Raw genomic sequence first — 25,913 nt, forward strand, 5'->3', positions numbered from 1 at the left:
AACATACAGTACATTGCTCAGTGTAGGGGCTTCTGTTAAGGTGCTTTTGCAGCATTTCATTCACTAAAAACAAACCAATTACTCATGTTTAGAAAACTTGTAACACCTTTTGAAATCATTTTAATGCCTCTACTGTTATCAAACCTTATCTGTTTTTTAAAAATTGTATAGTGGATAATTTGCCAATTTAGAAATCATTGGGTTAGTTTCATGATGTTGACATTTTCAGTTGGATAGATGTAATTTGACTGACATCTGCTCTTCTTTGTCTTTATTCAGATGGCATTAAAAGCACGCCATCCCCTCCCTCATTTGATTCCACAATTAGAGATAATGATTTGGGGTTTTTCTAAAGATATGTAGTAAAGGTTTAAGCTGGTCTTTTTCAGCATTTTTTATCAACTGTTTTGTGGTTGAAAAACAACACATTTTATTTTGAATACATGTTTTATATGTCTCAGTCCATCAAGAGCTCTGCGTTTGGATGGGCGAGGAACTTTAGTGTAGAAATTTGCTGTTTGGTTTTCCTTTTGTTTTGCAGGATTTTGACAGCTTAGCTACTTTTGCAAGTTATTTGCTTCACAGTGTCATGTAGCCCACATTTCAATTTAACTCAAGTGTATGCCTGAGGAGAAGGGTCAAGGACAGGCTGTAGATCATTGGCAGTCCTGGCAAGGTGAGAATGGAACTAATACATTAATTTTTACAATGCAATATAGGGTGCTGTTTGTATAGTTGCTGTGAAACTGGAGAAAGGGGGGGAAACAACAAAAAAGTGAATACTTGCAGTGCAGCATCCATGTAACTCTGTTGTCTTTCAATAATGGAGGCTGAGTGACCCACCTCTTTTGCCATTATTGATACACAAAATTCTGAATGTGACACCATGGATATTTAACCCAGACATTGTTGTGAATGCTTTTTCTGGTCCAATTTCTCTGGTACAGCACGAGCTTCACCAAGATGGCAGACTTAACAGACTGGAAGTAATTGAATTCTTCAATTATTAATAGGCCCTGCTTGTTCTTTGCTGGTGCAAGAAGACATCAAGAGTACATCACCGCACTTGTAGGAGGAATGTCTATCACAGCTAGGCTTTCATTTTTTCGTGTCGTGATCGGGAGAGAGCAGTCTATTGAAGAAGCGGTAGGCTTGCTTCATCATTACCAATCTCATGAATCAAGGAATTCTGTCTGCAGAATGCTGATAAAGCACAGGAGGTACTGTATAAAAGCATCCCTTAATTGCTGACTGATAAGTGGCGTAATGACCAGGGGGTCTGTGCTCATTTCTGTTCTGATACAGTAACTTACTGCATTCACTTTCTCCGACCACTCTTGACTCTTAAAGCTTTAAAATGTCAGCATGCTGCAATGAAATGCTGATTTAGCACTGATGAATGAAATATGGTTTAGTGCAAAACTGAATGCAGCAATTTCTGCCATAATCTGTATTTCATGGTGCTGCTGAATTTAATCGGCTACAGCAGGTAGTGAACTACATACAGTAGCTGTAGTTCTAAATTTGTAATCTGCAGACAGTTGTTTCACCTGAGAAACCTAAATTCACACAAACCATTTACACCTTTACAAGTGAAATATTATTCAATATTTCTTTTATAATTGTAGGAAACAATTTTGTAGTTAGAATCACCAGTAAGTGTACGTGTCTTTTGGGAGGACATTTTTTAGATTGAACGGAATTAATCGCAGGACGGATGTACTGTATGTGGGCATTACTCTTCCTGGACACACCATTCTGTCATTCAGGCTCCCACATATCCTCATCAGGACCAGGGCCTCAGGAGTTATAACAATAATTGCTTACACTTATACAGTATAACACTTTTCTGGACACTCCACTCTGTGTTTTACAGGTAATGGGGACTCCCCTCCCCCACCACCAATTTGCAGCCCCACCTGGATGATGTGATGGCAGCCATAGTGCGCCAGAGCGCTTATCACACATCAGCTATCAGTGGGAAGGAGAACGTGATGAAGCCAGATCATAGAGGGGGATTATTAGGAGGCCATGATCGGTAAAGGCCAATGGAAATTTGGCCAGGATGCCGGGGTAACACCGCTACTCTTTTCGAGAAACGCCCTGGGATATTTAATAACCACACAGTCAGGAACTTGTTTTTTTTGTCTTATCATATAACTTTTTACAGTATAGTGTCCCTGTTACTATACTGGGGCATTAGGACCCACTCGGGCAGTAGGGTGAGCTCCCCCTAGTGGTCCCACTAGCACTTCTTCCAGCAGCAACCTTATCTTTCACAGGAGGTCTCCCATCCAGGTACTGATCAAGTTCACACCTGCTTCAGTGAGCTGCCAGATGTGAGTTACAGGGTGATCTGGCTACAGTTATGTTAGTGCCACTGAGCCTGTGGCACTCAAACCCGTGTGACTTCCAGGCTATAGTACTCATTCTGGATGAGTCACTTAAGAGGTTTAAGTGTATTGTGTGCATGTATATATATAGTTTCTGTAAACATTCATCCATTTCCTAAGTGCTTCATCCAAGCAGGCGAGCTGGAGCTTGTCTCAGAAACAGGCAGCAAGGCAGGATGCACCCTGTACATGACACTAGTCATCGCAGAGTAGAGATGGAGATAAATATTCACACCATGGCCGGTTTTCCCAGAGGCCATTTAACCTACTAGTATGTCATTGGGCTGTGGGAGGAAACCCAAATGAATATGTGGTGAACATGCAAACCATGTAGATAGCAGCACAGGTCAAACTTTGACTCGGGGTCGCAGTGCTGCCTCACAGACAGAATAAGACAGAATTGTAGATAAAACAAAGTTTTTTAGGCGGTTTCAGAGTGTAGACTGAACACTGCCATTGTAACTGGTTGTGACCACGGGCAGCTCACAGAACAAGTGTGCTGCCAGTAGAAACCAGAAAAGCTAATATGCTAAAATAATATAATGTCCTCTAGATTGGGCATGGTTTCTAAAATGATACGGGCTGCTGCTTGTCCTGTTCAAAAATCAAGGGGAACATGCAGGAATTTTTGTACAGCATTTTTAACACAACTTAAAATTCTTAGTGCATGAGTGTGGGGGGAGTTGGAGTCTGCTGTGCACACAAATACTAGTTGAGGCCACATTTCAGAAATGCCAAGTTAAGAGAAGAGAAGAACCAATGGTAAGCAAATTTAGAGCGTCACTTTGTTTGTACAGTATGTAACCCATTGTCGTGTTTGTAGCTTAGGTGAACCTAAGGAACATTTAAAAATGTTTTCCTGTATTTGCCCTTTCACTCCATACTTTCATTCTTAGTAACACTGAAAAACAATAATTCTTTGTTTTCCATAATGATTTGAAAGTATCATGTAGGAAAGAGTGAGGTTGAGATTTTGTAATAAAAGAGAGCTCTGGTACTATGGTAATGGGGCTGAAATACACAGAACGGCTACTGTACATCTACCTTTTTATATCCTTGTTGCCTTGTAATTTGTGTGATGAAGCTGATGGGCGCAGTTTGAATTTACTTAACTACCCTAAGATACTTATTGGCCATGATATTTAAAATATAAAAATATTTTTATAAATAAATATAAAATATTATATTTAAAATTATTTTTAGCACCCTGTAAAGATTTAATAGTTCACATAGTGGTACACATAGTGCTACGGCAACATTACAATGGATCTTTTTTAAGAGAAAAATAAATACTTTGTTAGAAGAAAGGAAGAAATGCCCACACCAAAAAACACTTTTTAATGATTCCTAAGCTGAAAGGAATGTATAGCTGTTCTTAAATCTTTGGTAACTGCAATAACAAGATTGCAGTAAGCGTCTTATGTCCCATTCACAGAATTCTAGCAACTTATGATAGCCATTTTAAACAAAACTATTAGATTTAATTTTTTTGGGCACTATCACTTAGCTGATTTCAGTGATTGCCCAAATTCATCTTCTCATTGTATACTTAGTGGTGTGTACATGTTTGTATGAGTGCACTTTCGCAGGTGTGATGTTAGTTTTTCACATTGCACTGCAAACAGCAGTATTGTCACCAGCTGGGGAGGACCCAGTTCTGAGCTAAAATGTGTCTACTGTACATAGCAGCTGCTTTGTAGTTGTTGCTATTTCTGAAAGGTAAATCTACTGTGTCTGCACAAGATTGTGTGCGTTTCCTTTTAATGTTATTACTAGATGTGCAGCAGTACATAAGATTTTTTAAATTCTCTTTTCTTTGTCAGTTAATTTAATTTTCTCTTAATAAAACAATACCGATGGAATATTAATGGGGTTCCCTTGTAAGGGTTCTGAATGGTCAACATACAGCTCTGATGTTGCTCTTTTTGGAGATACCGTAGAAGTTATTTTTACCCCATCTGCTCCCCTAAAAAATCTGTCTGCAAAATGGAATACCAGTTGTCGCACACAAAAGCCACATCTAAGGAGGCTTCAGTGCTTCACTGTAAAACAAAAAAAAGACTAATGCTTGCTCTGAATGTATTATTTAAAAATCTTGTTTTTCATTGTTACCTTCTGTAACATTTTTGTTCCTTTAGAATGTTTTTAAATCTAGTGCTGTATGATACTGATGGTTTCTTCATATATTCTCTTTTCTTAGAGGGTTTAATATCTTGAATGCCATGAGTTGCAAGAACATCTTGCTTCAATGTCTTTAAATTTACTATGACCGCTCCTTTCTTGGTAGTGAGCAGTACTTCAGTAGTACAGTTTGAACTACTGTTTCACAGCTGTTTAGAATAATTTCTGCTGCTACGATACATCGGCGTTTAGACATAATGTGTCCTTTCAAAAAGTGTCCTGTGTTCACTGAAACTGAAGGATCAAAAGAAAAAAATAGTGGACAGTTTTGGCCAGTATTCCTTGTTCACCAATCGAGCTTGTATTAAAATTGTGCCTTTTTAATCATCTTTTAGTCTGGTAATTTTGAAGTAGTAATGGTTCTAAGGGTTTATATCTACACTGTATATGCAGGGGACTAAGTAACAAAAACGGTGGCTTAGCCTGTGACAAGCTGTCATTTATCTCTGGAGCAAAACTGGAAAAAGCAGCTTTAGAGAAAACAATACCTCTCAGTTTAAAACAGTGTTCGTTACTCCTGGTTCTAGGGAGCAACAGCCCTACAGATATTGCAGGGAACTCTTCAAACTTAAAATCTGTGATAATTAAGAGCAATGAAGACACTTTAGCTCGCATGAAGGAAGAAAGCAAACAAGAAGACACTGTGATCTCCCAGGATGAGAAGTAATGAGTATTAGTTTAGACCAACCTACTGTAAGTATTCCAGTACAAGATCTGAAATAAAATGGCTGGAGTTTCTCTATATTTACAGTATGTTGGGTCTAATCAGACACCTCTGACTTTGTTATAATTTTGACATCGCTTGCATTTTTCAACTGTAAATTGTTGTGGTTTTGCAAATTTATATGCAAACATGGTCTTAATGGCATCCCCATTCACACATCAGCCATAGTTAGGAAGCTGGGAGTCACTTTTGTTCCTCTCAATTCTTTCAAGCCACATAATTTGATTAAGATGTCTTTCTTTCACCTTAGAAATATTGCCTGCGTTAGGCAATTTCTGTTAATGTCTGATGCCAGGTATCTGATTCATGCATTCATACCATCAAGGCTTGAATTCTCCAACTCTTTACTCTATGGGCTCCCTAACTCTCTTCTCAAGTTCAAACATGTTCAGATCTCTGCAGCTAAACTGCTCACACCAGACTCTGGCAGCATATCACTCCTACACTTAAGTCTCTACATTGGTTGACTATAAAGTCACATATTGATCTTGTTACTGACTTACAAGGCTGTAAATCAGGCTCCATCATTCATCTCCTAACTCCTTCATGTTTACACTCCCCCAATAGGCTCTGTTCAATTGAGGCTAGTCCTCTACTCACTGTACCCAGGACTAAATCACAGATTCTGGTAACTGTGCCTTTTCTGTCATCGCTCCAGTGTTGGGGAATGACCTTCCTCAGACTTTGAGAAACTTCAGACTCTCTACAAATTTAAACTTAAAACTTACCTTTTTGCCAAGATCTACATCTGTTTGCCTACAGTCAATCTGTAAAAACCTGTGTGCTCTTGTTTTTTTTTCTTCGTTTACTCTTTTGGAACTTGAAAATATGAAATTGGAATTTACTCTTTTTCTTTATTCACGATATACAGCATCCCTGGGTTTTGGAAAGGTGCTTTACAAATAAATTATTATTTTAGTAACTCAGTTTCCTGTTTGTGTTGCTGGCAGGTGTGTTTAGCGATATTAGTGGAATAATTCACATTTAAAGCTTCTGTTTGTCAGATATGTAAAGGTGCCTTTCATGCCTGTTGTTAGACAGCCACATATAAAAGTAAAAGCGTGAACAAGATTAATTCATGCTTTAGCAAGAGAATTCACAGGATTATACTGTGCTACAAAAATGCAGCAAAACAGTGTTAATTTATCTCACAATATGCTTCGAAAGATTGCCTGCATTAATAATGATTGGTTTTTAATCACCATGGAAGTCCTTTTTATTTGCTTTGAAATACAAAGATTTTGTAGAATTATGTTCTTGCATGTAAAATATCCTATGTTTTTCAATGTTTCTGATGTAACTAGGCTGTATAGAACGTGCCAGGAACTCACAAATGGAATCAGAGTGGGAGATGTTTTGATGTTCGCAACAGTTTCTAGTGGAATATCTGGAGACCCCAAAGCCAAGTAAAAGCCAATAAGGAACATTTATTTACTTTAACAGTCCTTTCTTTGTCTGTACAAAGATGCTCTGTTAAAGGATTCCCAGGAATCCGGAGAAATCCGAGGGGTTCTCAATGGAGAATGGTGCTTTAATGAACAAGAGAAATGTGACCTAGAATTAAAATTTTGGGGGTGAGCTGGGCAGTGCAGCATATTTGCCTTTTGGAGTTCTTAATGTAGTGTCAAGATAAAAGCCATATGAGAATGAATTGCACCCTGTTGTACTGGATATAGAGTATGTGTACTGCATGTATTGTATATTGGCTGTGTATTAGTCACTGAAGTTTAATGTGTCAATGGGGGGTATTTTTAGAAACAATGGTTCAGTTACCACCAACATTTTAAGTCAATATAAAAAAAACTATTCTCTGTGGTTGAATATTGGAAGGAAGTAAATGCTCAATATGAATTAGTGGTAGGATTCTTATTAATGTAGCTTGTGATAAACGAGGAATACTTGATACTTGTGAAGGCAGATAAATGTCTCTGCCTTTCTTTAGTCTCCAGGAGACAGGAAAGGTTACAGGAGGTCTGGAATGCGCAAATGTGAAATCGTGCTTGTTTAAAAAAGGTAAGGGGTTATATTTTTTAATTGTGTAGCAATTAACATGATCTGAATAGTACTGCACTGTGCATTGATTGCTTTAATGCGTTTGTGGTTGTATTAGTGTTTAGGCTTCATAAAATTTAATCTTACAACATAATCTTCCTTCATCTACAGAAACAAATTGCTACGTGGGATTGCTGTTGCCCTGGGTTTTTTTAAATTAAAATATACACATCTCTGCTTTTATTATTTATTTTCTTGGCATTAATGCTTAGAATTTGGACCAGTGTTCTCTCTTGGCAACATCAGTGTGTGCTTAAAACATCATCTTTCACAAAGGCTCCTTTCTAATATTTGTGAAATGTTTTGATTCAGCAGTGAAGAGTATGCTGCAATGCTGATGAAGCTCTGGGATTATTGTTCTCATTACTTTTGTGGCCTCCACCCAGTCAGTAGCTACAGGCCAAACATCTCTGCTAGCAAGTTTATGATCAAAGCGACAGATTTTCTTTTTAGGAGTTTTTTATGTTATCCTGTTACTAATCAAGTGGTTGCATTGTGCAATTGCAGGACATGTCCTGTATATTGAAATTTACCTCTTAAGAAACTGAAAACCTCCCATTTTTTTTAAAGAAATATGCCTAATGTAAATTAAGTAACGAGTAGTTTAAGTTATTCTACAGTGTTTAAGGTCCATCCTGTTTGTGATCTTGATCATGTGTGCATGTTAGCCCTGAACCCTTATCTTTGTTAAACACTTTCCTACTACTTGTCCATTTTAAAAGAGAAGTGAAAGGACAATTGTGCTGTACAAATGGCATTAAATGTCAGAGAACCCCCACCATGTAAATTCATTATAATGCTTAGCAAGAAATTTGAAACATTAGCTTATCAAGATCATTGACTATCACCATTATGAAAATAGTATCAGTATCTGTTGTGGTGTGTGAAATTTCTTAACCATCAATATGGATCTTAATTAGGAGAAGTTAGGTTACAAATGATTCAGCACTATCTAGCGTGGTTGCATTGTTCTAATGATCTAATCTGGCTATTCATTGGTAGAAGTCAGACTTCCTGGCTTGATAAGATCCTCGGATCAGACATCAACAACGTGGCTATTTAGATTTTTCCGGAATCCAGTAAACCTTTTTGCTTACTGTTTTCAATTTTAAATGCACAGCCACATAGTTTTCCCTTGTTATTCGGTTTGTATTGTACTGCAGATCCAATGGGTTGACTTTCTCAATGTCTCTGAGGATTTTAAATACTTGAATTTGATCTTCCGTTCAAAGATTTAAAATATTCAGATTCAGACTGGAATGGCTCATTTAATTTTTTTTCCAATCCAAGAACTATGTCTTTTGCTTTAATTTTTAAAATCATTTTTTTTTCAAAAGGTACCAATCATCTGTGTCAGGGTTATTCAAGCCTCTCATATTCCTGGCGATGCATAATGATGAGCTAATTGCTGGCACAGTATCTTATTTATCATCTCTAAGTAAGATTTGGATTCTTAGAAGGAAATATGTGAACTCAATAGGTTTGCCTTTCATATCAGATACATTTTCAGGCTGCCTGGATTCCGCTGTTTATCGTGATCCTGTGTTTTTGTACGTTTTCTCAAAATGCCAAAGGTTCCTGTAAATCAGGAGTTACCAGAAATGCAGTTGGTCTGTCATAAATAGTTTTTATATTGCTTGCAGATGAAACAGCACATGAACTATGTGGCCCTAAGGTTTCTGAATATTACTAGTCAATCCCTTATTCGTCATAGGCTTGCTTTTTTTCCTTCAGATATCTAAAGAGCAGACTCAGATCAGTTCCAGGAGGTTGCCCAGCATATATGGTGATACTTATTGTTTTCGTTTCAGGATTGCTTAATACCATCTGCACTAAAATGTCTTGATTGCAGCTTTTACAGTATACATTTTAATAATTCTTGCTTATAACGCCAAATGTTAATAAGTACATATATCTTGTGGGGTACAGTTAAAAAAGTCCAAATAATATGCTTTATAGTTTTTGTTTTGTATATTTTACTTCAATGCATTTTCTATCGTCTTTATACTCTCATGTTTCTAAATGTAATAAATTAGTGCTTCAATAATAGTCATCAGTGGTAAAGAAGAAGTTCTTGAAGAATAGATACATTTACAAAATAGCACAATTTGCAGTCTTTGCTCATGTATCCTTGGTTTTTTAAATTATTTTTGCTGTTCCATACATTTAATAATGGATTTTGTCTGGCACTGAACATCCCGTGATAAAACCAATGACTGGAAGCAAACCTAGACTGCATATTAGTTTTGTACAATGCTCAGATCCCATTTGTGAAGAATTGGGAGGTGCATAAAAGCATACACTTGTTTCACATTTTTATCATATTCTTTGTGTTGTCATTTTGCTTTTTCAGCCACATCATTGTCCAATTGTTACACCAATGCTCATAGAGGTGTCATCTTACCATGTTTTAATATTGTTTGGTTAAAATTACCATTGTTGCTTATGCTATACAGTACATCGAAAAGGTTTTACACAGCCTACAAGCTATGGATAAATACAGTGTCATTTAATCTTGTTGAAACAGGATTAATCTTGTTGGGGCCTAATTCTTCTGTATTGACTTAGAAATGCCATTATGCTAATGAGCAAAAGGAACAATTAGGCATAATTCCTGCAGAACTACAGGTCTGTGTGCAAGACTTAGGTATCCTTAAAAAGTGCTTTGTGTATTGTCTTTTATTCTATATACTATATTTAGAAATACTCTATATAGTTTTGTGAAGTACATGATGATATACATCATTCTGATGTTGAGAACAAACATGCTCAAAACTAAACATTATGTGTTTGTGGCAATATTGTCCTTTACCAATTAAATCTAAAGCCATCAGAGCCTCCCCTCAGTGTACTGGAAGTGTAGTGGGAGCTGCACTTGGCATTGCTCAGCACTGTAAAGCTCATTTGTGAAGCTCTCTTCACTGAAGCCTAATGAGGAATTTCAGATCTGTGGGTCCTCAGTTATCTAAAAGGACCAGTCTGTGCTGAAATAATGGGCTTGCCTTGCTACACTACCAAGCAGAAGAACAACAAAAAATCGCTCTAACATACGTCTGGATATTGTACAGAATACAAAGGAATTTGAAAGGCTGGTGAAATAAACTAACACTTTAGGGATTTTCCAGTTAAGTTAACTGAAGTTATTTTTCCTGCTCTCTTTGTTAACATTGATTTGATCAAGTACAAGGGGACATGGTTTGCTCTGTGGTATTTGCGTCCTGAATTCACCTCCCCGTCTTAATTATCCAAAGAGCAGACAGTTCTAGCTCTCCAGCTCTTTTCCCCTTCACTGCTATCAGTGCTTATGGTCTTTATTCATAATTGAGTTTCATAAATATTCACGCTAAGCCTTCTTTTTCCAAAGTGTCCATTTCAAAATTTAACAGCCAATTACCCCTCTTTCCTGTCTCCCTGTCTCTTAACCCTGCTCCAGACGTGCCTCCCCTAAATTGAGGGGGTATTCTTGAAATTCGCAGTCCCTCGTGTTGTCACAGCAGATGAATAGGAAGGGATTGTGTGGTCAACCTTTCATTATTTGTTATGGAAATTGATTTTTTTTTGTCTGTGTGCTGAATTCAGCAAAGGCATAGATATGGGGAAATTTTCACTGTCATTGAATGTATTTTAGAGTTAACAAGTAGATGTTTTGTCATACTGTATAACTTAAACCTTCTTCCTTGAGAAACAGAACATTGTCCCAGAGCATTATTGTATCAAAAACTAATCTTCTTTAAAGTAATAAATAACAGCTCCTTTTCTGATTGATCTTACAGTACAGTAAGTCATTTTTAAGAGCTGCTTGATAAATCATATTTTGGGAACAATGGCCAAAATGGGGCCATTAAACTGTAGAAAGTTCTACAACAGCCAAAAGTATACAAAAGAGGAAAGGCTTACCATCCAGAGGGTAAATCAGGCCCTCGACCAACCTTAGCCTACCTTTTGGTCTGTACTGAAGATTTATCCTCTCTCTCTATCTGCAGAAGGAAATCCAGGCAATGAGTCAGTGTCATCACCCAAACATCGTCTCTTACTACACTTCATTTGTGGTGAAGGATGAGTTGTGGCTGGTGATGAAACTCCTCAGCGGTGGTAAGTGTCAGCCCTCTGAGTTCAGTTACTGCTTATACTTCATCTCTAATCAGTCATGTTTTTTCAACCATACAACTTTTTCTTCTTTCTATATCCTCTCCATTTGTAAGGCTACATAGGTAATGAACTACTACTGGGTTCCAATTTGTAGCTTAATAGAAACTGGAGTGATTTGATCATTAAGTAAAACCACAAAGTAATTGCATTATCCTAGAAAATCTAGGCTGACATTATTCTATTAAGTGCACATTATCTTTGTTTAGCAACATGCGTAAAAAATGAAATATACAATACACAGTACTTATAATACTTGCAAGTACTTATAATTCTGTTATAAAAAGATTAAAGATAAAAATAATCCAGACACCAAATTAAAATGGCCCCTGTAGTTAGGAATTAAAATGTTTCTAACTAAAAATGTTTTTTTTTTTATTTCAATGGGGAATTGAGATGGCTGTGCAATGACGAGGGGGCAAACATAAAATACAAGTGAATATATTTTTTAAAAACCCTAAATTATAAGCTAACACAAGCTATTATTTGCAAAAAAAAAAGTCCCCGAGTTCATGACTTCTACAGTCCAAAGCAACCAGTGATGGACCAACTAACTTGGCAGACTAAGAAGGTAATCTTAGTTGCTAAACTACATAAAAGACCCTCTACAGGACCCTCAATCTGTTCTCCACTGCTCTCTCAAACTGTTCACTAATCCACAGAGTGCTTCCCAGAGATATGAGACCTGACTGGCCGGCACTTAGTTTAAATCTTCCCTTGAATATTAGAAAAAAATGCAGCCCTTTGTCCCTAAATTAATTCTAATCCCCTGATTGCAATTACAGTGTTTTTCTGCTTGAGCTTCACAAGATGACAGAGTGGGTTGTGGCCAACGCTACTTCTGATCTGCTAAGCTGGTCTCACTGTGCTGGCCCTTCACCTCTTAGCTTTCTGCTCGGTTACCTTGTTTGGGCATCTTCCACAGAGGTCTCTCTCTGTCTGTACTCCCCCCTCCAAAAGAAGAGTTTGGATATATGTGGCTGGGGATTGTCAGCACCAATTGTCTGTTCCCGGCCCACTGCAGCTGGTCTCTTAGGCCATTCCTTGTTCCAGGTCTGTCTTAGTGAGACTTGTGATTGGTGGATAGTTGCAGAGAACATGCTAAACAGCCCCCTTGGGGGTCTCCATCTTGCATAGCTCTGTCGACATAGTGGAGCCACTGAGCAGGTGGCCTGTGCGAGCCTTTTGTGTGCCCTCATTGTTAGACCCTGACTTCTGGCCTGGATAGGATACATGGTAGAGAATATTAAATGGCTTTGTCATAATCCTTGTGGTAATATTATGTACCACAGTACTATGTAGCAGTTAATTTATGAATCCACTTAAACTAACCTCTTAATATACTTACAGTAGTTCACCTGTGTGGTTTCACTTTGTTGGTCATTTTGTCCAACCAATCTATACAATTCCCACTTTATAGTAGAATGAGTAAAACATTTAAAGGTTATTTACATTTTTTAAACCTAAATTTATCAATTATGTTAATTATTTTTAATAAAAATTTTAGTGCTCAAAATGAAAATTTTAGTGGTTGAAGTTAAATATCAGCAAAAACGTCAAGAAAAATCAAATATAACATATGGTGGTCGCATAAGTATTCACCTGCCCGAGTCAATACCTGCTGGAAGCTTGGCTTTTTGGAAACTCTGGTTATAGTCCAAGGTAGGGCTATTAAAGTTATATTATGAAGATCCATGCATTTTCTAATTGCTTCATCTAGGGAGCTGGAGCCTATCCTAGCAAGCAATGGGCACACATCAGAATATACTCCGGACAACATGCCAGTGCAAGTCCATTGCAGGGCACACATAGACCCAAACCCCAAACACAGATATGCACACCATCACATCTAGGTCAATTTTCCAGAAGCCAGTTGACCTATCAGCAGGTTTTTGGATTGTGGTGGGGGGGGGCAGAGCACCTGGTGGAAATGCCAGGAGAAGATACAAACAGATAGACATCTTGTTTGCTGATGACACAGCCCTAGTCAGTTTATTAAAGGACACAGAATACCATCATGAGCCCATTCTAAATGCTTTTATTACCTGGTGCAACAAGTTCTCCCTAAAGTTAAATGTTTAAAAAACATAGGAACTGGTTATTGATTTTTAGGAAAAATACCACACCCCCTCAACCCACTATAATTGATGGTCAGCCTTTTGAAATTGTCGATGATTATAAGTACTTGGGACTAGTCATTGACAAAAACCTAAAATGGGACAATTGTTGTGACACTATAAAAAAGGCCAACAGAGACTCCTTTCTTAGGAAACTCAGCTAGATAAAACTTTTCTTACACTTTTCTATAAAATAATTAATTGCAAGTGTGTTAAAATACAGTTCTGCTTCACTTGTTGGTTTGCAACATACAGTAAGTACCGGTAATTGTAATATGCTGGGTAAATTAGTGAATATAAGTGGCAAAATAATCAGGAATAATCAAATAAACTTAAGTATCCTTTTAAGCCAAAAGCATCATGGAGTGTGTGTCTCACCCCCTCCATTGTGAATTCACACTTCTCACATTTGTGAGACGCCTCTGTGCCCCCAGGTGTAAAACCAACAGACTCAGGAGATCTTTCATTCCCACTGCAATTACACTCTTAAACAATTCAAAGTAACTACCTTGTCTCTTGTTTCTTTTCTCCTGTAACACTACTGTATTCTCTTACCTTTTGATGATGTTTATTTGTCATTGTTTTGTGTTTGATTGTGCTGTAAAACATTTTTTTCTTGGGGACAGTAAAGATTGAATTGAAAGTCCACTTATAGTACATACTGTACTGTAGCACCCCAGAGCTGAAACTGAACCTGAAGTTTCATTTCATGATTAGGAAGCAGTCTTTCTCTGTTAGGGTATGTTCAGCTGTAGTTCTGTGCTAAACTCTGCTAAATACCAAATTCAATTGTAGGTTGTGGAGTAAGTTTAAAGAATAGCTGGAGTGGTGTAATGCTGTGGCTGGATATAGCCGTGTGGGTGGTGATTTGTCAGAACCCAAGTGCAGGAGACCGGAGAGTGAAAAGTGAAAGGAGAGTGAAATGAGATAATGAATTACCGGCCAGCGGGGCTTAATCAGCCCAGGCCAGTCAGTAATGGGTAAAACAGCAAGTCCAGGAGAAGCCGGACCAACTACATGCCTGGCAGAAAGAGAGGTTGCTGAATACAGCTTGGCGGGAAAAAGGGAGTCTCGGGTGTATGGAAGGAACCTGAAAAGCGAGACCCCTCAAAGGAACCAAACGGGCTTGGAAGGGCAGCCCGCAGAAGTGTCAGGGATGCAAGTCAGACAACGTGAGGGTCGATGCAGTGAAAAGGATAAGTATGGAAAGAAGTGCTGGCTTGAATTAGAGATGGCTGCATCAGGAGATGCAGAGAGCAGGCTAGGAGCAAAGGCTAGGGCGACGAGCAATGCTGAGAGCCGGCTTGGAGCTGAGGCCGCCGCACCAGGTGACTCTGAGAGCTGTGGCCGCTTTGCAGAGCGGCGCTGAAAGCCGGGATTGCTGCCAAACAGAATCCTCCAGTGGGAAAGCAGGGAGTCTCGTGTATGGGAGAAACCGAGTTGCGAGCTTCCTGGGAAAAGAGCCAGAAGGCTTAGTAAGGCAGGCTTGAGGCCGCTGAGACTGCTGGGCAAAGCAAGGGCTGGCTTGGTGTACTGGGCGATGCTGACACTGAAAACGGCTGCATAGCCCAAGGGTCCAAAAAAATAAAGGGAGGCTTGGGTCCAGAGAAACCGAATAATGAGTGTCATGAAAAAAGAGAAAAATAAAAGGGAGACTTAGGTACGTAGAAACCAAATAGCGAGCCTCCAATAAAAAAAACACCAAATGGATTTCAGGGCAGTCTTGAGACTGCAACATGTGTGAGTAAAGACTGTCTAGTTAACAAAATAAATGTGAAAAGTGAGACAGAAGTGCTAGTGAAAATCAGGGAGCTGTGAAAAATGGCAAAGCGTCATCAAAACGGTGCCTTGTCTTTATATAGAAAAGTGGGAATTGAATAATAAGCTAATTAAAATGGATCATGAAAAGGTAATACAGTAAGAGGAGCAAAACACTGGAAAACCATGAGGCCTTGTAAGAATGTGACGGTTTTCCATGGCAACCGCTAGGTGAAGGACAAGTGGTGGTTAATTTGAGATTTTTGTCCTACATAATCTAAAATCACTTTAGATTACACTAGCGTGTACGTCTGTGGTGCAGTTGCTGTAATCAATTTATTTTTGTTGTGGCTGGGAAGTAAATTTACAAAAGCACAACGTACATCGTTTAGTGTCGGCTTTGTTTGTGTGTGCTATCATATTACATGTTTAAGGAAGCTTCCCTAAGGCTTCCATCGGAATGGAGCAATAGTATATGTTTTACATAGTGCTGTCTGAAAGCGTTGGCCATGAGGTATAGTCAAAATTGTGATTGGTATACTGGAGATTTGAGAAAGCAGTGTGAAAATTTGCCTTAAATACATCAAGACTGCTTAACTTAAGATGATGGGTCACTACTGTGGAAAGTGTACTGCTATTATCCTGCCTATAAAGTACTCTCATGCATTGTGTCAACCCAGCCAATTGCAACATGGCACCATGCTAGGTAACATTTTACATTGTATCAGATTGTGTTTTCTCTTTGAATTCTGTTATTAGATTTAGTAGGATTTGTTTTCATTAATAGTTTTTCTTGCCTTCTTCCTTACTTTGTATCCTGTAGGTTATCTGAGACATTAGGCTTCTTCAGCAGTTTTCCTGATGGTAACTAATAAAGCCACATATAAATGAAATGTCTCAGCTTCCATGAGTGATAAAGTTTTTCATTAACAATAATGCTTTCAAAATGTGTATTTTTTAATCAGTTATCCTGCTTCCATTATAAATATGAATATATTTGTAAAATTGATAATGATAAAATGCTTGTCAATCATTATTCCCAAACTGCATTTCAAAAAGAGGTGTGTAATGGGATAATTTGTTACGTAAAACAGGCCATGGAAACTTGTGACTGTATGCCTATGAGATTACTTAGGAGGTGAGTCACCGATTTCCATTCAATACATAGTTTCCTTTGTATTTGGTATTTGGTAAGTAAATAGTGTTTAAAACTGCTTGTGCTGTAGATTTTTCTAGATCTCTCACCAGCTCATATCTGAACATTTCAGGCATATTGAAAAGTGAATATTTTTAATAAACTTATTCTCTCCCCAAACGCATGGGAGAATTGACTGGAGATGGTACTGTACTGTATGTGTGGCCAAGTAATGCCATAGATTTTCTCCTAAGGACTGGAAATGTCAACCTGTGAACTTCAAGCTTTTGGTGCTGCTTAGCTTGGAGGATTGCAATAGTACCACTTACTCCAGAACATCCTTTATCCCCACCGAACATTGTTCTGGTCTATTTATTCCTATTTTAGCGTAATAAGAGCAAAAAAGCCTTTTTTAAAACTTTGACAAGCAAACTTAGAGACTCTTCTCATGGCTTACTATTAACTGTCTAATTACTGTATCTAAAGAAATGCTTACACACCCTTATATTAACAGAACTTGTGTGACTTTGATGTTTGTGCTTTTATGAAGGCCTGACTATTCATTTACTCAAAAAAAAAAAGACAAATTTCTTGCTTGGACTCTCATATGAAAATAGAATGTGATATGAGCTAAATTTGTCAAAATATTATGTGTGTTGCTTGGTGGTGCAGTGGTAAGCATGCCTGCTTTGCAACGCTGGGGACGTGGGTTCAGTTCCTGGGGTGCTATCTGTCTGGAGGTTGTACGTTTTCCCCTTATTTGTTTCCTCTGGATGCTTCATTGACCTCTGGGAAAATTGGCCCTGATGTGAGTGTGTATGTTTGCATCTGTGTGTGCCCTGTGATGGACTGGTGTCCCATTCAGGGTGTTTCCCGCCTTGTGCCTGCTCCTTGCTGGGTTAGGCTTCCCTATGATCCTATACTGGATAAAGCGGTTTAAAAAATGAAGAGATGGAAAATATTATGTGCACATATATGGATAGTCTAAAACACTGTACTATGTTGCAGTGTAACAAACTCAAATGAGGTTTTCAACAACTTTAGTATTTAACTTATATAGCTATGTTATATACAGCATAGTATATAATAGGCAGTATAATAATAATTAATAATTACTTACACTTATATAGCACTTTTCTGGACACTCCACTCAAAGTGGTTTACAGATAATGGGGACTCCCCTCCACCACCACCAATGTGCAGCCCCACCTGGATAATACAGCAGCAGCCATAAAGTGCTGCTATCAGTGGGGAGGAGAACAGAGTGATGAAGTCAATTCATAGATGGGGATTATTAGGAGGCCAATATATAGGAGTATATATTACATATGCTATAGCATGCTATGCAATTATACTCTATGGTACCTATATTACAAATATTGGTAATATGTTTAAGTGCTGCCTTAAAAAGTTTACTATTTACTAAAATTCAGTTCATGAGTGTTCTCAATGTAATGCAGTTCATAAGTTCATGTAGATTTTTGGAAGCTATTGTAAAACAATAAAAATATTTTAATCGGCTTCAATACTGTAATGAATGGCCTATGAAGAAAAGAGGGACGCTCAGAAATAGAGTATATGGAAATTGCTTATGAATCAGTAGATGTTTGAATACCACTTCAGAAGACCATAGACTAAGTTTTTATTTTGGAAACCGTGCTCTCTTAGAACTTGTTTACTTACAGAAGCAGTCATGACTTAATAGTTTTATGCAAGTCATGTGGATTTTGTGCTCCCAACAGTTTGTACACATGTCTAGGCTTGTTTATACTAAGCGGTTTAGCTGGATTCCGTTTATAAGAGATTGAGAAGAAATGGAATAGATGTGGTGGTTATTTATGGCTATAGAAGAATATTATGGCATTTAGTTTCTGATCTGTCTTTCTTGGTAAGTTGCCAGTTTCACTGGGGTATGTTTCCATGATAACGGCGATTGCCTTCTGTACGTTTGATTTTTATCTTGAGAAATGTTTTACTTTGGCCAGATAGTTTTAAGCTTTGCCAAAGCAGTATTTGCCATTCTGATTCTAGTCCTTATCTCACAGGAACTGGGACCATCTTGGCTGATGGCCCTGCCAAGATAAGGACATTTGTCAACTTCTGTCTGTCATGAAATAAGCCTACACAACATGGTTGCAACTTATTCATCATGCCACTGAAGGCCTAAAATGCTTGTAGTCCAGTGAAGTAGGTTTTCCACCTGTCCTTGAGTGGGGTTAATGTGCCTGTTAAGACCTCATTGTCCAAGTGTCACAGGGGGCAGCTTTAATGTGAACAGCTGATCTGTAAGGAACTTTCCTCTTGAACTGAATTTCGTATTTCCCAAATCAGGTCCCAGTTACCCTTAATGGATAACATGGGTTAGGAAGCACATATTTCAGTCCGTGCAAGACAATGCAGTGTGAATTGTAGTTTCATCACTTCTCCAAGTCATTTTTTAGATCATGTATTACCTGTTCCTAACTTGATCTCTACGTGGGAAGAGATAGTGAGGAAGATTTCCCATTCTGGTGCTCACAATACTTTCCTTTGTTTGCAAACATTCACCCTGTAAAAGTATATGCAGATTCAATTCATCCAGAGCTGCAAAGACAAGCAACTTCTGTGGAGGAATTCTCATAAATATCATTGCAATTTCAGGGGCGCTGTACAATGGCTGACCCTGTGCTCTGACTCCAGGCTTCTCTCTCCCTAACTGTGTGTCTGTGTGTCTCATGGAGACCAAGCTGGGGTATGCGAAAAGACGAATTCCTAATGTAAGAAATTGTATAGGGCTAATACAGTTATCTTATCTTTAATTTTTTTTAGTTTATCTAATATGTTCAACTAATTTGTGACAGGCCCACTGTCAGAGTTTTTGCCACATCAGCATATTAATTTACTTTTTAACTCAGGATACAGTCTCTGTGTTTTCGCTGCAATCATCCAAGAAACATCCAACTCCAAAAAATAGTTGAATTGCGTCTTACAAATTAAAGAAGTTCAATCGAGAACAAAAAGTAAAATTTTCTGTTAGCTTTCTTTAGAATGGGAAATGGGTACCCAAGAGAGTCTTAACTGTCTTAAACTATCATCATAAGAGTAGGTTAATGAATTATTTTCTTTTGAAAAGAAAAGTTTATTACTTTAAGTGCGTTCTTGTTGTTTACAGTCTCTTAAGTGTTGTTGTTTTTTTTTTTAGTCTGGACATTAAAATCATGTGGCCTTCTAAATGTATTCTTGGAAAAGTGAATCTTTTTTTTTTTACACACAAATAGTTTTTGCTGAATGGGATAATTTGTATTCCTGCTCTGGATCTTTTGATGAGATGATGTGCTGTAGCCCAGCAGTTATTCTTGCTGCCTCTAGTCTTTCCTTATTCCTGTACAAAATAAAGATGCATGCAGTGTGACCTTCATCAGTCAGCCAAGTTCTGAGTTTTTTTTTTCCTCATCCTACCATCATCCCTTTGAATCCAGGGAGCTATGATGGTGCAGGAACTGTCTATCCTGTCAGCTTTATTTCTCCAGATGTCTCAAAGCAGGCATTTGCTGCTATAAATAGTGTTTTCTGCAGTCAGCATTGTGTGTTTTGCCCACAAAAGACCAGTATGTGATATTTAGCACCAATTGATGGATAGGCCATGATTGTAACTTTGATTTTAAAGTAATACGTTGGCTCTACTTATGTAAATAGATAATAGCACTGATTTCAAAACTAGACATTTTCATCTTTAAATTCAGGTTCTTATTAATGATCCCCACAATTGTGAGAGTGTATTATTGTATAACATTGCAACCTCTTTGTGTCTTCAAGCTGATGAATAAGCTAAAAACCCATGGCATAATCTTTTGTTCTGTCTTACTAAATTTTACATTTTACTTAATATGTCTGTCACAAAATAAATAGGAACCGCATATGACTCTAGGGTGTTCTCCGTTTCTCCCCTGTTATTATTAGGTTATTTATGAGCACGTGTTTTTGATCTGTTCATCTTGTCACCTTCCACTAGCCATAGTGTGCCTTTTGCATCCTGTGGTCCATAACTGAGAGTGATATTTGTCATGGGCCCAGTATGGCATGCCTGTTTTAGTGGTAATTTCAAAGCACTTTAATTACAGTGACCCTGAACTAGTGGAGAGGAAACATCTCAAATGATTCTATAGGCCAGGTTACAGTAACAGGAACAACCCTGCTCCACTGCCGATTGCACTTGAAATGGAGTTCTTTAATTTCTCTTTGGCCTGTTTACTATTTGATTATGCTCTATAGCATATTTATTGTTGCTTAGGCTGGCTTAATTATCAAGAAATCACAGTTTTACACAGTGTCTGCATGACTGGAGTATTCTAAAAGTGGTAATGGGCTGTGCAACATCATCAGCATCCAGAAGTGTTAAAAAAAGTACTGTGGTTATACATTATGCGTTACATGTCAGCATCTATATCGCCATAGTTTGCCCCTTTATTTTGGTAATTTAATATCCTTCCCGATGCTTGTTATTCTATTACGTACGGTTGTCATTCATCCATCCGTTTTTTCTAACCGCTTCAACTAATTCAGGCTCACAGGGGAGCTGGAGCTTATCCTGGCCAGCAATGGGTGCAAGGCAGGATACATAGATGGGATGCTAGTCGATTCAGGCACACCCTCACAGCAGGGCTGATTTTCCCAGAAGCCAGTTGACCTACCAGTATGTCTTTGAACTGTGGGAGCAATCCAGAGCACCCAGAGGAAGCAATCGCAGAGGAAGATCTGGAATTGAACCCAGGGCCCCAGACCTGCAAGACAGCAGTGCTAATCATCGTGCCACCTGAGTTGACACCTATTTGAAGCCAGCAGAATATCACACTTGAGCATAGTTTGCTACTTGTTGTTTTCAAGTGGTTTTTATTCCCCATCTGTATTATGAGTCTCCAAAGGCCTATCCTTGCTTCTGACTACTCAAGTGACATTTTCATGTAAATGACATGTCTTGTGCTGTAATTGTATTAGATACAGTATTTTGTTATTTTCTAGTTTGAGAGAAATGCTGGGACTTTCTGTAGGATGCTTTCCTAATGGAGATTTAATTCTATACCATTTCTTACACCCCTTTCACCTTCTGATCTCACTGGTCTGTGAAGTCTGTAATCCTACCATAAAAAGTAAATTTCTATAAATGTATTCAATAAGTAACTGATCTGATCACTGTTAATTAGTTTAACTTATTTTCTAAATTTGATTATTAATTTCTAATCTTCCAGGCCAAATATTTGCCTCTTTTATTTCTGATTAGTGAATGTTTAAATTAACAAGTGTTTTACAAATAATTAATCTAGGTAGTAGATCTTTAATCTAATTGCTAAACCCTTCCCTTGAGGTCAGTGTTAACAATTAAATTATTCAAATCAGATGTGGTTGGGTCACTGTAATGCTGTTTTTCTTGTTTGTTTTTTTTTAGGATCAGTTCTGGACATCATAAAGCATATTATTTCCCGGGGCGAACACAAGACTGGAGTCCTGGATGAGCCCAGCATAGCCACTATTTTAAAAGAGGTGTTGGAAGGGCTGGAGTACTTGCACAAAAATGGCCAGATTCACAGGTATGGAAGGAAAGAAAGGGATGCTTTCAATGCAGTGTGGTCTCATTCTGGACATTACACATCAAGCATGTTTCATTTTATTCTTGCTGCACAACATGTTGGTGGCTCACTACAAATGAGATTTCGTTTACTGTATTTTTTACTTGCTATAATATCTGAATGAGTTCACCGTCCTACCTGACTTCCCATGCGTTGGAAATGCACACAGAACACTGGCTCTTGCATGCTTGAAAATTTTCAGAGAACCTTCAAGATATAAGTGGTGTTCATTTGTTTATCTACCAGGCTTCATAGAAGCTTTTGCTTAGTCGTGTATGAAACAATAGTGTTCCAGCTTTGTCTGTATGAAACTTGTAGATAATTCTGGTCATAATCCTAGTTAATTACAGTATTAACGATTAATGAGGCATTCTTGACAATTTAGATTGTAAAAACGTTTTAAAAAAAGAGGAGGCTATTTTAGCCCTTCTGAAGTGTTGAGTAGTTAGTAGCTTATTCATCAAAAGATCTCATCTATTATTGGCTTCATCCACATTGCTGACTAGTTTTTTCCACACTCCTTCAGGCTTCTGGGTGGTAAAGAAGTGCCTCCTATACATGGTTTGAAATACACTTCCACATAGTTTCCACTTCCACTGATGTTTCAGTGTGGTTGCTGTCCTTTCACATTGGGTGCTCTGCAACACTGCACAGGCAAACTGTTAAATAATTTCTGCTTTGCATTTCTGCTATAAAGCCTTTGAGTGGATGGAGGAGGGAGAGAGCAGAAAAACTTGGCAAAGGGGTGGGGCTGGTAAGACAAAAGACATGAGATGGGGAGGGAAGAGTGTAAAGACAGTGGAAGAGTCCTGGATAGCTAGACATTTTTTTCTGGGGAGGCATTGAACTGTTGATCTGTTTATTGTTGTTTGTATAAAGGATTTTACAGGTTAAATTTGAGTGATGGCATTCATCTCATACAGTATATAGTGTATGTGTTAAAGGCTTGTTATTAAATACAGTTCCTGTACTCTATTCAGATTATTCCTAATAGATGTCTCGGCCTCTTATCACCTTACGTCTTGATCTATCTTGACCACTTGACCAAACTAAGAATCCACTTCAGTATAGAGAAAAATGCATACGTTTAAAAAAGACGTGAAATGAATTATTTAATTTAATACTTTTTATGAATTAAAAAAATATCTCCAATTATAAACAATTTATTTGAAATAGTTGACTGTTATAGCTGGGCTACCTCCATATTGATTTTTTTTGTGTGAAATAAAACACTATACACCCTTTTATTCTATGTTTACAATATGATAGACATTAATTACAAATTGCAGCAATTGATTTATGATACTTTTCAGCTGCTAAATACTGCATGTTGTACAGTAAGTCTGTAGTATGACTAAGGTACAGTACATTAGACATGCATACTGAATTCACTATATAAATCATTTCCTGTTTTTGTTTATTGTGAACATCCAGCAGGAGCTATATGACAGTAGTCACAGCTACATGTTTCACAGCAAATATTAGTACATTTAACCATTTTTGTTTCTGCAATTTGTTATTAACAGAATTGTTGAAGATCATAATGATAAAAAGGTTTGTACTTTAATGGAATGGAAAATCTGTACTCCTGAAGTAGATACAGTATATTTTTATCTTTAAAGAATGTTATTTGTTCCACATTTTTTGTTTGGTAGCTGTATCAGTCAGGAGTTCACATAGGGCACAGTTTTGTCAGATCTTACAATAACTGCTTTTTATTTCTGAAATTGGCATTTTCTATTTCCATTCTGATTGTCTGAAATAATGCATGCTTTATTTTAATCTCTTCAGTGCCTTGCGTCAGAATAAGTATGGTCTCTGGCATAAGTAATTGAAGTGATCATATTTAGTCTCATTAAAAAAAATAATTCATCTCAGTTAAGAAATTAAAAAAAATAGTGATGACTGTTATAGCTTTAAAACCATAAAAGTTGAAAAAAGATTCTTGAGGGTAGGCTAATCTATAGAGAGATCCAAATATTCATCTCTTTGAAACATGTTTTAGTTTGGCAAATATAACCTCTGCTAGGAAATCCTTTTATGAGTTGAGATTCCTAGTGCCTAAGTACATCATTTTCAATTTGTGAATTGCTTTCTTTACCAAACCAATAGAACAACTGGTCTTTTTTATGATCTGAAAAACTTTCCCTGCTATAATCAAAAACTGTTTTTGATTGATTAGTTATATGGTAATATATACTGTTTTGTAATCCAAACATCCAAAACTGAGAATGTGAATTACATTGCTCTAGGAAAGAGCTTAACTTCACAAAGCAACAGTGTGTTCTTCTCGAATGTGTGAGATGCAGCTACAATACACTGTATATATTTTCAACAAGTCGTCTGCCTCATAAAAAAACAATGCTAGTAAAAACGAAAGTAAATATACGATTCTCCCTCATTCTAAGGATTTAGCATGATCCTTTTCGGCTTATTTTACTAGCATCTTGTGGTCTTGATCAGCATTAAGGCCACTAGACAGTGGTTTTTCCAAGTATCAGTTAGTGGTGGTGGTAGTGGGGAGAGGGTACGTGACTGACAGTGAAGGAATCAAGTTCTGTGAATATCTTTCAATTAAGTTTTTCTTTCAGTGTTCTCTGGCTTCTGAGAGTTTAGAACATATTTAAAGGAAAAAATATTAAGAAATCCTTTCAAAATTGCATTATCTTCTTCTCGTGACCCGCTACTGAAATATGCCATTGTTGTTTTCTAGGATGTTGCCTTATAGTAATTTTTCACAGTATCTATGAGAACACATTTCTAGCATTGTGGGAAGTTTATTACTCTAAGCGTGGAAAAGATTTGTAATCCTTTGCCACTGAAAGTCCATATTCTGATTCTGGCTTACAAGGAGGTTGCGTCTTGTAGCTTTTGCCATAGTGAAATATTTAATTTGTGCTAAGAAGTACAAAAGCCACAGCCCCAGCTACGCCATTGAAAAAAAACCCCAACGAAGTCACAACGCACAAACCTGTCAGTTTGTTTTTTTTTCTTTTGCAGAAAGACGTCCATTTACTTTTGTGTGTTTTTCAGTTGTCATCACTTGTAAATAAGTTGGCAGAAAACATTAGAATGATATGACAAGTAAATTACAACTTACTAAGATTCAACATGATGACATACTATACAAACGAGTGACAAATTCGGGTTTGAGAGTTAACAGTATAGGAAACAGAAGGGAAAATAAAACAAGTTACAGCTTTACTTCAGATTTAGTATTGATGGGAATTACAATTTGTCAGTTTTGGGGTGTTTTTAGCATTGCATGGTATCATACTCACAAGCTTTGAGCAAAGTACTGCAGAGGGTGGTGAAGTCAGCATAGCTCATTACCGGCTGTGAGCTGTCAAACATCCAGGATATCTACTCAGCTAGATGTCTTAGGAAGTCCGGGTCCATTCTCAAGGACCCCAGTCATCCCAGTCACAAACGTTTACTTCCTACTGTCCGGTAAACGGTACCAAAGCATTCGGTCCAAGTCCAACAGATTACAGAACAGCTTCTACCTCCAGGCAGTAAGACTGCTAAATAGCCAACCTGGAGCTCCTTTAGCAAATCACCTGTAATGGCCACATGGACATACCGTTTGCATTGTATTTATCATACTGCACTACTTGGGCATAATATATTGCATACACCCTGGACACCTAGCAGCTCTATTTATATCAAGTATTGTCTGAGTTTATTTGATTCAATTTATATTGTACTGTTATTTATTATTATGTAACCTTCTTTTAACTTTTGTCAATTTTGTAATTAAAAGCATTACTGTATACTGTATAAATGGAAGAAATAATAATGATG

The 25,913-nt window shown here is 37.6% G+C and overlaps 1 protein-coding gene across 1 annotated transcript in view; it reads left to right on the top strand.

Annotated features, from left to right (window-relative positions):
* The window catches only part of oxsr1b (oxidative stress responsive kinase 1b), a 127,951-nt gene that overhangs the window by 38,768 nt on the left and 63,270 nt on the right, over positions 1-25,913 (top strand). Inside the window, exons 3-4 of the mRNA XM_069191221.1 lie at positions 11,334-11,442; positions 21,929-22,070. Coding sequence (XP_069047322.1) covers positions 11,334-11,442; positions 21,929-22,070 — 251 coding nt within the window. The remainder of the gene's footprint in view (positions 1-11,333; positions 11,443-21,928; positions 22,071-25,913) is intronic.

This window comes from Lepisosteus oculatus, chromosome 6, assembly GCF_040954835.1.
Source record: "Lepisosteus oculatus isolate fLepOcu1 chromosome 6, fLepOcu1.hap2, whole genome shotgun sequence".
Lineage (NCBI taxonomy): Eukaryota > Metazoa > Chordata > Actinopteri > Semionotiformes > Lepisosteidae > Lepisosteus > Lepisosteus oculatus.